Genomic DNA, 13,039 nt, shown 5'->3' on the forward strand with positions numbered 1-13,039 from the left:
TTCATTGGAAGGACTGATGGTGAAGCTGAAACTCCCATACTTTGGCCACCTGATGCAAAGAGCTGACTCATTTGAAAAGACTCTGATGCTGGGAAAGATTGAAGGCAGGAAGAGAAGGGGATGACAGGATGAGATGGTTGGATGGCATCACTGACTCAATGGACATGAGTTTGGGTAAATTCCAGGAGTTGGTGATGGACAGGGAGGCCTGGAGTGCTGCCATCCATGGGGTCGCAAAGAGTCACACACAACTGAGCGACTGAACTGAGCTGAATAATTCAAAAAGAACTTTGTAAGGATAATTCTCTTTACTCTCACCTTTAACAGCTCTTTTTATATTTTTATTAGCAAAACCATAATAAGCTTCTTTGATTTCAGATAATTAAATGCTATAGTCACAGTATTATAACTAGTAATTCAGAAAAGGTGGTGATACAAGTTGATCATATTTTTTTTGGCTTAGTGTCTAATTCCACTGTAGGGTATTTGCTTGACAATTATATGTTGCATGATAATTTAAAAGGAAGATAAATTTAAAATCATTTCATGCATCATACTAAGTACTTTTTTTTCAGAATTTTCTAAGCAATGCAAAAGTTAAAGTATAGGAATAACCATGGACGATTAGGAAATTAATATCAAATAATGATACGACCTGTAAACAATAATTAAATGTTTAAATTCAAACTGGACTTATCTTGTAGAAATTTATTATTCTTTAAAATAATATTTAATATATATGTAACATCTTAACAGATTAAGAATATTTAAGTTTAAATATAATTTGTAGTGATCATTAATAACTTAATAGATTACCATATTTCAGTGTTAGAGATGTTTCAAATAATAAGGCTGCAATTAGTACATCTTCTTTAAGCACTTTATTCCTTAAGTTCAGTCGAGCATGGGCTTCAGATAGGGAAACTCTAAAAGAAAATTGAGGCCAATCAAAATATGCTGATATTATAAAGAATATATATTTTGGCAGGAAAAAAACAAGATATGTGTGAACATAAGCCACCCTTAAAGATCAGCATATTCTTATTTTTAAAACAGTTTTAGTTTCTTTACAAAGCATTTTTTTCCTACCAAGTTGAATAGACTGTTTCAGAATGAGGAAGTCTCCTGATTTGTTATCAGAGAATTGTCTTTTATCCTGGTTTTTCTTTATTATTCTACACATTACCCTCCCTAAGTTCTGTTCAGTTAAATACACAGCTAGAAAATTAACTAAGTATCTCTTATAGACACGTGCTTGGTCTTTTCTCCCAGTTCTTAACCCACTGGAAGTCCTCATAGAATCTTGAAATTTCTGTGTTGGAAGAGATTTTAGAGAGCAAATTACAACATCCCATCAGATAACTGAATTTTCTATACAGCATCCCAGGATACTTATTATTTGACCTCTTTTGAACTTACCCTAGGATTCACTCAGAATCGGGAAGCAATCCATTCCTTTATTATTTTTAAGCTAGCTTTAAGGCACTTGACGGAGAAGGCAATGGCACCCCACTCCAGTACTTTTGCCTGGAAAATCCCATGGATGGAGGAGCCTGGGCTCCAGTCCATGGTGTTGCTAGAGTCGGACACAACTGAGCGACTTCACTTTCACTTTTCACTTTCATGCATTGGAGAAGGAAATGGCAACCCAGTTCAGAACACTGAACATTCTCCAGTGTTCTTGCCTGGAGAATCCCAGGGATGGGGAAGCCTGGTGGGCTGCCATCTATGGGGTTGCACAGAGTGGGACATGACTGAAGCGATTTAGCAGCAGCAGCAGCAGCAGCAGCAAGGCACTTGAATGATTATTGGATGTAGGAATCAGAAAATCTGAACTATGTCTCTAGAAATTTACTAGCTGTGTGAGTTTGTATGAATCATTTAATTTCTGAGATTTTTTTGAAGCTCTGCTATAAAATGGGGATAATAAAAATTAATAGGGTTATTGTGATTTCAAATAACGCATTTGAAAATTTGGGGACTCACCCACAAAGCTTATATAAATGTAAACTGAAATTGGTTTCACTGCAATTTATACCCACTGGTCCCTGTTTTCTCCTCTGGGATTTCAAAACAAATCTAACACTTCTTAAATGAGACAGCTCTTCAGATATTCAAAGACAACTTTTCTAGTTGCTCCTTAGTTTATTTTTTCCAAGATAAATATTCCTAGTTCTATTTTTCTTTTGGCCACATTCCACAGCATACAGGATCTTAGTTCCCTGACCAAGAAACCTGCACCCCCTGCTTTGGAAGTGTAAGGTTTTAACTACTGGACCACCAGGGAAGTCCCTCTTAGTTCTTTTAATATGTCATGTGACATGATTTTCATGCCCCTTATCATCCTGGCTGTTCTTCTTGTGACCAAATTTGGTTAATATTCCATTTCAGTACAGTACTAAGGTGTGATTTGATCAGTAGAGAAGACTTGGGGCAGAATTAGCATTTTCTCACTCTTGATACTATGTTCTATTAATACAACCCCAAATCACAGTATTATTTACGGCCCTATTACATTACTTATTCATATTAGACATAAAAATATGAAATCTCAAATCTTTTTCATATTAAGGCAGATCACCCCTTTCCCATGCATTCACACATGTATCAGGGAGGTTGGGACCTAATTAAAGACCTTCAGTTCAGTTCAGTCGCTCAGTCGTGTCTGACTCTTTGCAACCCCATGAATCACAGCAAGCCAGGCCTCCCTGTCCATCACCAACTCCCAGAGTTCACTCAGACTCATGTCCATCGAGTCGGTGATGCCATCCAGCCATCTCATTCTCTGTCGTCCCCTTCTCCTCCTGCCCCCAATCCCTCCCAGCATCAGGGTCTTTTCCAATGAGTCAACTCTTCTCATGAGGTGGCCAAAGTATTGGAGTTTCAACTTCAGCATCATTCCTTCCAATCAACACCCAGGACTGATCTCCTTTAGGATGGACTGGTTGGATCTCCTTGCAGTCCAAGGGCCTCTCAAGAGTCTTCTCCAACACCACAGTTCAAAAGCATCAATTCTTTGGCGCTCAGCCTTCTTCACAGTTCAACTCTCACAGCCATACATGACCACTGGAAAAACCATAGCCTTGACTAGATGGACCTTTGTTGGCAAAGTAATGTCTCTGCTTTTCAATATGCTATCTAGGTTGGTCATAACTTTCCTTCCAAGGAGTAAGCGTCTTTTAATTTCATGGCTGCAGTCACCATCTGCAGTGATTTTGGAGCCCCAAAAAATAAAGTCTGACACCGCTTCCACTGTTTCCCCATCTATCTGCCATGAAGTGATGGGACCAGATGCCATGATCTTCATTTTCTGAATGTTGAGCTTTAAGCCAACTTTTCACTCTCCTCTTTGACTTTCATCAACAGGCTTTTTGGTTCTTCTTCACTTTCTGCCATAAGGGTGGTGTCATCTGCTTATCTGAGGTTATTGATATTTCTCCCGGCAATCTTGATTCCAGCTTGTGCTTCACCCAGCCCAGTATTTCTCATGATGTATTCTGCATATAAGTTAAATAAGCAGGGTGACAATATACAGCTTTGATGTACCCCTTTTCCTATTTGGAACCAGTCTGTTGTTCCATGTTCTAACTGTTGCTTCCTGACCTACATATAGGTTTCTCAAGAGGCAGGTCAAGTGGTCTGGTATTCCTATCTCTTTCAGAATTTTCCACAATTTATTGTGGTCTGCACAGTCAAAGGCTTTGGCATAGTCAATAAAGCAGAAATAGATGGGGTTTTTTTGGAACTCTCTGGCTTTTTCAATGATCCAGCGGATGTTGGCAATTTGATCTCTGGTTCCTCTGCCTTTTCTAAAACCAGCTTGAACATCTGGAAGTTCATGATTCACATATTGCTGAACCCTGGCTTGGAGAATTTGGAGCATTACTTTACTAGCGTATGCTGCTGCTACTGCTGCTAAGTCGCTTCAGTCGTGTCCGACTCTGTGCGACCCCATAGACGGCAGCCAACCAGGCTACCCCGTCCCTGGGATTCTCCAGGCAAGAACACTGGAGTGGGTTGCCATTTCCTTCTCCAATACATGAAAGTGAAAATTGAAAGTGAAGTCGCTCGGTCATGCCCGACTCTTAGAGACCCCATGGACTGGAGCCTACCAGGCTCCTCTGTCCATGGGATTTTCCAGGCAAGAGTACTGGAGTGGGGTGAGATGAGTGCGATTGTGCGATAGTTTGAGCATTCTTTGGTATTGCCTTTCTTTGGGATTGGAATGAAAACTGAACTTTTCCAGTCCTGTGGCCACTGCCGAGTTTTCCAAATCTTTCAGGATTTGAAATAGCTCAACTGGAATTCCATCACCTCCACTAGCTTTGTTTGTAGTGATGCTTTCAAAGGCCCACTTGACTTCACATTCCAAGATGTCTGGCTCTAGGTCAGTGATCACACCATCGTGATTATCTGGGTCATGAAGATCTTTTTTGTACGGTTCTTCTGTGTATTCTTGCCATCTCTTAATATCTTCTGCTTCTGTTAGGTCCATACCATTTCTGTCCTTTATCGAGCCCATCTTTGCATGAAATGTTCCCTTGGTATCTCTAATTTTCTTGAAGAGATCTCTAGTCTTTCCCATTCTGTTGTTTTCCTCTATTTCTTTGCATTGATCGCCGAGGAAGGCTTTCTATCTCTCCTTGCTATTCTTTGGAACTCTGCATTCAGATGCTTATATCTTTCCTTTTCTCCTTTGTCTTTTCCTTCTCCTCTTTTCTCAGCTATTTGTAAGGCCTCCTCAGACAGCCATTTTGCTTTTTTGCATTTCTTTTCCATGAGGATGGTATTGATCCCTGTCTCCTGTACAATGTCACGAACCTCTGTCCATACATTACATTTGTCCTATTAATTTTCTTGTTGCTAGACTAAAATAATAATTTGAGTCTGTGAAGATCTCTCCAGAGTTGCTTATTTACAAATTTGATTATCATGTTCCTGATGTCCTCACCCAAGCTTCTTCTAAAAATTTTGACCAGAACAGAATATATATATATATATATATATATATAGTTTTTCAGGGAAAGCAAAGAGCACTGTTCAGCTCCACTTCTCTAGAAAAGCATGAAAGTGAAAGTCACTCAGTCGTGTCCAACCCTTTGGAACCCCATGGATTATATAGTCCATGGAATTCTCCAGGCCAGAATACTGGAAAGGGTAGCTTTTCCCTTCTCCAGGGGATCTTCTCAACCCTGGGATCAAACCCAGGTCTCCCGCATTGCAGGTGGATTTTTACTAGCTGAGCCACAAGGGAAGCCCAAGAATACTGGAGTGAGTAGACTTTCCCTTCTCCAGGGGATCTTCCCAACCCAGGGCTCAAACTGGGATCTCCTGCATTGCAGGTGAATTCTTTACCAGCTGAGCCACAAGGGAAGCCCAAGAATACTGGAGTGGGTAGCCTATCCCTTCTCCAGGAGATCTCCCGATCCAGGAATCGAACTGGGGTATGCTGCATTGCAGGCAGATTAAGCATGGCTGGTGTTAATAGGCACCTGTCTATAGAAGCGGGAGAAAAATTCAAGGTTTATGACTCTTCTGAGAAGTGCTTCATTTACTTGACTATTTCATAAGACCCATTTCCATCTCTAGTATTTATTTCTACAAGAGGAAAAGGTAGAGTTGTCATATTAAACTTAATTCTGTCTTATTCTTGGATTAGTAGAGTCAAATGTAAACTGAGGCTATGTGAGTTTAAAAATATCTTTTCAAGACAGAGGAAAAAGCAAATAAGATAATAGGGCTTTCAAACCTTTAAGCTCTGAGTATTTGAAATATTACTTCAGAAAACAGCATTATATAATTCTGTTTGCCATTTTAAAACATCACAGTTAATTTCTACCTTCACTTTCTGTCGCAATTTTTTAGTTCTATGAAGACAGAGTTGGGGAAATTAACTAAACATATTTATCTCTTTTAGTCCTACACTTGACATTTCCTATCAGTCCTCCACTTGTCTTATTTTATACTGCAGTCATAACAAGATATTTATTTATATAATAGATTGTTTTTACCCCTGGTCCTACTTCATAATTTGGGTTGAGATTACATATTAATCTATATCAAATGAAATAATGGTCTATCAACAGAGGACTGTTTAAATTATGGAATAGCCACATCATAACACAGTAAATCTGTAAGGGAGCTATTAAAACAGAATGAGGTAATTCTTTATGTGTTGATAGTAAGATATCATGATATGTATGCATGATTCCATTTGGGCAAAAAGAGAATATCAACATGGCTACATATGTATTTATGTATTATAAAAATATTTTTATATAATATGTTAAATAACATATTAATCTAAAATATATAACATTTAAATAAAATATGTACTTAATATACATCACATATTTAAACTATATATTTGTATATGCTAGTATCTGAATGGGTAATTTATGAAAGGACAGACAAAACCTCTTAGCAGGGATCATCTCCAGGGAGTGAGATAATCACAGGTAGGGTTAGCAAGGGACTTAACTCATTATTTTAGACTTTTCTTTCACTATGTCCATACTTTACTTTTATAATAAAAATTAGTTTTAAAAAACTTCTCAAGGAACAATAGTACTTGAGTGTACTAAAGTGTTTAAAAGTACAAAGAATAACATAATTTTTTTTTCTAAGCTCAACTATAAAATATCTAGAAAGTCAACTGACTCAATGGACATGAGTTTGAGTAAGCTCTGGGAGTTGGTGATGGGTAGGGAGGCCTGGGGTGCTGCCTCCATGGGGTCTCAAAGAGTCGGACATGACTGAGTGACAACTGAACTGAAGTGAACTGAACTGAACTGAACCACATTTACAAAAAATAATCATTTGCATTAAAAAATTCAGTCAGTGCAATTTTTTCAGATGTACCTGATACCAGGTATCCAATAAAAAGTAATTTAGTGAAAACAAATTGTTGGAGGTTCAAATGATGTAAGGCTATAACAGAAGAAATAATTAAGTTACCTTAAATTCTTTTGGAACAAAGTATATTGTAAATCAACCACCCAGCAATCAAAAAACAAGTGAGACAGTTAATTATACACATCATTTAAAAGTAAATAAAGGGGGCTTCCCTGGTGGCTCAGTGGTAAAGAATTTGGCTGCCAATGCAGAAGATACAGGTTCGATCCCTGGTCCAGGATGATCCCACATGCGGCACAGCAAGTAAGCCTCTGGATCACAACTACTGAGCCTGTGCTCTAGAGCCAGGGAGCCACAACTACTGAGCCTTCACGTCGCAGCTATTGAAGCCCATGAGCTCTTGAGTGCATGCTCCACAAGAAGAGAAGCCACTGGATTGAGAAGCTTGTGTACCTCAACTAAAGAGTAGCCCCCACTCTCTGCAACTAGAGTAAACCCCACACAAGGAGAACCCAGCACAGCCAAAAAAAAAAAAGGTAAATAAAGATTTTTTAAAGTCAATAATGATTTTAAAATTGCATACTTACAAATATTTTAATGCAGATGCTGACAGTTTTGATCCACATATAGAATCTGTTCTGATTCTGCGACTTGCTAGGTAATAGCCATGAATCATTCTTTCTGCCTCCAAGCTGAATTCGACATTCAAATTTTTTGCAAAAGCAAGCAGCTAAATTGAAAGTGTGAAAATTCAAGAGATTCAAACTTTATTAAGAGAACCTATATTACAAAAATCCAAAGTATATGGTCATTTTATTTTTTAAAGTTTGCATACTTTATTTATATCAAAACTGATTTAAATATATGAGCCATCCAAAGCCACTGAGCACTTTAAATCATTTTATACTTACAAAGAATATTACAGTCTACCTAGAATAACCTCTTCTTCCCTCTTAGTACAGAAATGTTCTGTGCAATGTATTTGAATGACTATCAACTCTTTGCTTCCAGTGGAATAAAGGCTTACTCAGAGCCTTCTAGTGGGAGACAGCTCCCCTCAGAATCTCGTTTCCCTTTGAATAGTCTTAATTCTCTGACAGTTTATTTCTAGAAAACTTTCTCTCATTGGCCTTCTTCCTTCCTTTTAAAAAACACATCTAAAGACCAGCGATGTGGGAAGTACTGTGTTAACTACTATGAAAACAGGCCTTGAAGACTCAGAAAGATTTTGGGTAGAAAATAAGCCTTCAACTTAATGATTATCACTGTTTTCTCTGAGTTTTGTGCTTTCTTTCTTTTTTTTTTTTAATTTTATTTTATTTTTAAACTTTACATAATTGTATTAGTTTTGCCAAATATCAAAATGAATCCACCACAGGTAATTCCCAGTTCCTCAAGTCCTTATTCTATGACACCATTTCCAGACTTTTCACCATTCACCATTTCTTTTGTTTCTGTGAGTTGTAAAACCAGAAAAACAAGAGGAGGAAACAAAAGAGAAAAACCACCCATAATAAAGTTGCTATTAACTATTATATCTGTATTTTAAATATAACTTTTTAAAAAGATCTAGATATGGCAGTTCTATTTCCAGTTTTTTAAGGAATCTCCACACTGTTCTCCATAGTGGCTGTACTAGTTTGCATTCCCACCAACAGTGTAAGAGAGTTCCCTTTTCTCCACACCCTCTCCAGCATTTATTGCTTGTAGACTTATGGATTGCAGCCATTCTGACTGGCATGAAATGGTACCTCATAGTGGTTTTGATTTGCATTTCTCTGATAATGAGTGATGTTGAGCATCTTTTCATGTGTTTGCTAGCCATCTGTATGTCTTTTTTGGAGAAATGTCTATTTAGTTCTTTGGCCCATTTTTTGATTGGGTCATTTATTTTTCTGGAGTTGAGCTGTAGGAGTTGCTTGTATATTTTTGAGATTAGTTGTTTGTCCGTTGCTTCATTTGCTATTATTTTCTCCCATTCTGAAGGCTGCCTTTTCACCTTGCTAATAGTTTCCTTTGTTGTGCAGCAGCCCAGCAATCCCACTGCTGGGCATACACACTGAGGAAACCAGAAGGGAAAGAGACACGTGTACCCCAATGTTCATCGCAGCACTGTGTATAATAGCCAGGACATGGAAGCAACCTAGATGCCCATCAGCAGATGAATGGATAAAAAGCTGTGGTACATATACACAATGGAGTATTACTCAGCCATTAAAAAGAATACATTTGAATCAGTTCTAATGAGGTGGATGAAACTGGAGCCTATTATATAGAGTGAAGTAAGCCAGAAAGAAAAACACCAATACAGTATTCTAACGCATATATATGGAATTTAGAAAGATGGTAACAATGACCCTGTGTACGAGACAGCAAAAGAGACACTGATGTATAGATCAGTCTTATGGACTCTGTGGGAGAGGGAGAGGGTGGGGAGATTTGGGAGAATAGCATTGAAACATGTATAATATCATGTATGAGACGAGTTGCCAGTCCAGGTTCGATGCACGATACTGGATGCTTGGGGCTGGTGCACTGGGACGACCCAGAGGGAGGGTATGGGGAGGGAGGAGGGAGGAGGGTTCAGGATGGGGAACACGGGTATACCTGTGGCGGATTCATTTTGATATTTGGCAAAACTAATACAATATTGTAAAGTTTAAAAATAAAATAAAATTTAAATTAAAAAAAAAAAAAAAAGATCTAGATATGTCCTGGGTTGGATATGTCCTGTCTTTATTTTTCTTACATTCCACAATTCCCTCCAGGCCTTCAGAACAGAACAATACTATCAATAACGTTGATAGCTCTCTCTAGGTTTTATGCTATGGGGTCACAGTGATAAGACAACCACATCCCCCTTCATAAAAGACCTGTTGTCTCTGCTATTGGGAATGTAGCACTGGGAGCCAGCACTGGCCTCCAGTTATCAACTTCTTCAACAGTTGCCTAATCTTGATGACTATATAATATAATTTTTGCTCCAGTTGACAGGTCTTCTCATAGTTTTCTATGTGTACTCATCTCTACTTTTATGTCTTTGCTCTTATTTTTAGCTGTTTTTTTTTTTTAATGTCCATCCTTCCTGTCATTTAAATCTTACCTTTTGTTTTCTTTTTTTCCTTTTTGTAAAATTTAGCTTTAATTGGAGGGTAATTTAAATCTTACCTTTTCTTAAGGCCCAACTAAAGTCTCACCGCCTTTTGGGTTATTCCTAACTCTTGCATTCTACTTGATACCTTCCTTTCTGAAGTCATGCAATACTTATAGTCAGCACCACCTAACACAGCTTTAAATTGTCCCTTGTTTCATATATCTCAATTAAATGATAAACTAAGGAAGAAAAATGAACATTTCTAGGAGAATATAAAAGAACAGAAAGAGGCTCATCAATATTAAATACTCAGTAAATGCCTGACTAATAAATCCATAGACTTTTTTTTTGTTGTTTTTCAGGGAAAGACTGGGCAAAAATTTTTCCAGGTTATTAGCATGTCTATATCATTTAGTACCCCAGTTCCTAAAGACTAATTGCTTTTTTTTATACACACTAAAACAAATGAAAAGACCTTATTTTATAGTAAATATTGTTCTTTTTCTGTTTTAATCTATGTGAATAAACTCCACCTTTCAACCTTTTATCCATGCAATTTGGGCTACAAAAAAAGGCAGGTATGAACAAAAAATTTACTGACCTGTGGATTCCCGCTTCCCAATGTTACAGGCCATTTAGCTATCCTACACAGACACTTTAACTCTATTGTGGACAGATTTCTCAACAGTTAATATTAAAAGGGCTTCACTTGTAAATACTTGAGTACCTTTAATAGCTATGAGAGTCATTACTAAATTTGCATCATCCAACTTTCAGGTTCTCTGAACATGCCACACATGTTTTCAGGTCAAGACATTAAAATAAATGGGTTTGTGAGTCATGATAGATACTCCCTATAGTCAGAACTATTCCCTTTGAATAGTCTGTAAAATGTAAAAAACTGTGTATCTAGAAAGCCTCTCATCATAATGTTTTATAAAAATATTCTATTTTGAATGTTTTAATGGAAAGATAAACCATGGTGATCTGATTAGTGATTCAAAGAATAAACTCAACGTTTTAATATCTATGTCCTTATAGCTTTTAATTTAACTAATCTAAAATATTTTCTATACAATGTCCTTAAAATTCTTAAAAGCTGAAAGCAAACTGAAATAAAAGAAAATTCTAAATAAGGAAAACTGAATGTTCAAAGGGAGTTTTATTTAAATTGAGAAACATTAGCACAAATATTGGAGAAGGCAATGGCACCCCACTCCAGTACTTTTGCCTAGAAAATCCCATGGACGGAGGAGCCTGGTAGGCTGCAGTCCATGGGGTTGCTAGAGTCAGACATGACTGAGCGACTTCACTTTCACTTTTCACTTTCATGCATTGGAGAAGGAAATGGCAACCCACTCCAGTGTTCTTGCCTGGAGAATCCCAGAGACGGAGGAGCCTGGTGGGTGCCGTCTATGGGTCGCACAGAATCAGACACGACTGAAGCAACTTAGCAGCAGCAGCACAAATATTCATGGCACTCATTTTTTCCACCTTTACCTTTTCAAAATCTTCAGTTGTGAACTGTTCAGAAGCTAAATAAAGCAGCCCTTCAGGATCAATGGCTTTCTTTAAAGTATGTTGCACAGTTGGAAGAAGTGGGTGGCAAGGAGATGATTCACTGCAGTTAATCAATAATGCAAATGCCTCTACAAGATTAGCTGGAATTAAACTGCAATCCTACATCAAACAAAAATGTAGAAAGTAAATATTAAACACTGGCATTTTCACAAACACTTTAAATAATAACAAAATAAAATAATTATTAATTTATTGTTTCATAATTTAATGTAATTAACACTATAATGATATAATTATATTAATAATTTAAATAATAATTATAAATAATACTTCATTTAAAGTGATTCCCAAATAGCATGGGATCTTTTTGGTAACAAATTTTTTAAAATGCTCTTTATTGAGTATTTTCTTACACATTATTCATGAAAACCTCCCCCACTACCTACTCAAATAATAATTTCTAGTGAGCTGATACCTGCTTTCTATGACTAAAAAATGAAAAATTGCAAACAACTGTGTCATTATTTAGTTCCAGGATCTGAGTAAGACAGAAAGTAAGCACAGAAATAAAACATTAAATTGTTATTAAAAAATTGAGACTAAAATCCATGACTAAATTCCTTGAACAATATTCTAACAATAAAATACACATATACTTTACCATCTGACCAATTAGCATATTGGTTTTCTGTATATTTCTCCTTGAAGGTGAATCCATATCAAGAAAAGACCAAAAACTGCACTGAACTGGAAAAGTCATTTGTTGATCCACATCATCCCCAAACTTCTTTCCCGAGATGTAGACTGTGATGCTTCTACTTTCCACAGCTAAGTCAAGAGACATTATCCATTTGTTACTTAAGTTCACTTTGGTCAATATAGCTACAAATTAATAAATATTATTATAATGAATTTTATGACTTAAATTTTGGATAGCAAAGATACAGGAAAACTTCATGGTTTTGCAGGATATGGCTAAATTAGAGGATTTGCCATAAAAAGAACAAGGCAAGAAAAATATTTGAATGTTTCTGTATCCCCTGATGATGAGAACCATTAGTCCAAAGCATGAAGCTAGAATTGTGGACTGGAATGAATAGGCAGAGGGTAAGGAGACTGGTCGTATCATGCAGGTTACAAAGGAGGCTGAAATTAAGCAATGTTCTTTTTTTTTTTAATTTTATTTTTAAACTTTACAATATTGTATTAGTTTTGCCAAATATCAAAATGAATCCGCCACAGGTATACCCGTGCTCCCCATCCTGAACCCTCCTCCCTCCTCTCTCCCCATACCCTCTCTCTGGGTCGTCCCAGTGCACCAGCCCCAAGCATCCAGTATCGTGCATCGAACCTGGACTGGCGACTCGTTTCATACATATTCTACATGTTTCAATGCCATTCTCCCAAATCTCCCCACCCTCTCCCTCTCCCACAGAGTCCATAATACAGTATACTAACGCATATATATGGAATTTAGAAAGATGGTAACAATAACCCTCTGTACGAGACAGCAAAAGAGACACTGATGTATAGATCAGTCTTATGGACTCTGTGGGAAGAGGGAGAGGG

At 37.3% G+C, this 13,039-nt stretch overlaps 1 protein-coding gene across 1 annotated transcript in view; it reads right to left on the bottom strand.

Annotated features, from left to right (window-relative positions):
* Positions 1-13,039, bottom strand: part of MCMDC2 (minichromosome maintenance domain containing 2) — a 39,409-nt gene that overhangs the window by 5,307 nt on the left and 21,063 nt on the right. The window contains exons 10-13 of the mRNA XM_010848460.1: positions 12,132-12,298; positions 11,450-11,629; positions 7,443-7,585; positions 817-926 (exon numbers count right to left, since the gene is read on the bottom strand). Coding sequence (XP_010846762.1) covers positions 817-926; positions 7,443-7,585; positions 11,450-11,629; positions 12,132-12,298 — 600 coding nt within the window. The remainder of the gene's footprint in view (positions 1-816; positions 927-7,442; positions 7,586-11,449; positions 11,630-12,131; positions 12,299-13,039) is intronic.

This window comes from Bison bison, unplaced genomic scaffold (genome assembly GCF_000754665.1).
Source record: "Bison bison bison isolate TAMUID 2011002044 unplaced genomic scaffold, Bison_UMD1.0 scf7180017864267, whole genome shotgun sequence".
Taxonomy (NCBI): Eukaryota; Metazoa; Chordata; class Mammalia; order Artiodactyla; family Bovidae; genus Bison; species Bison bison.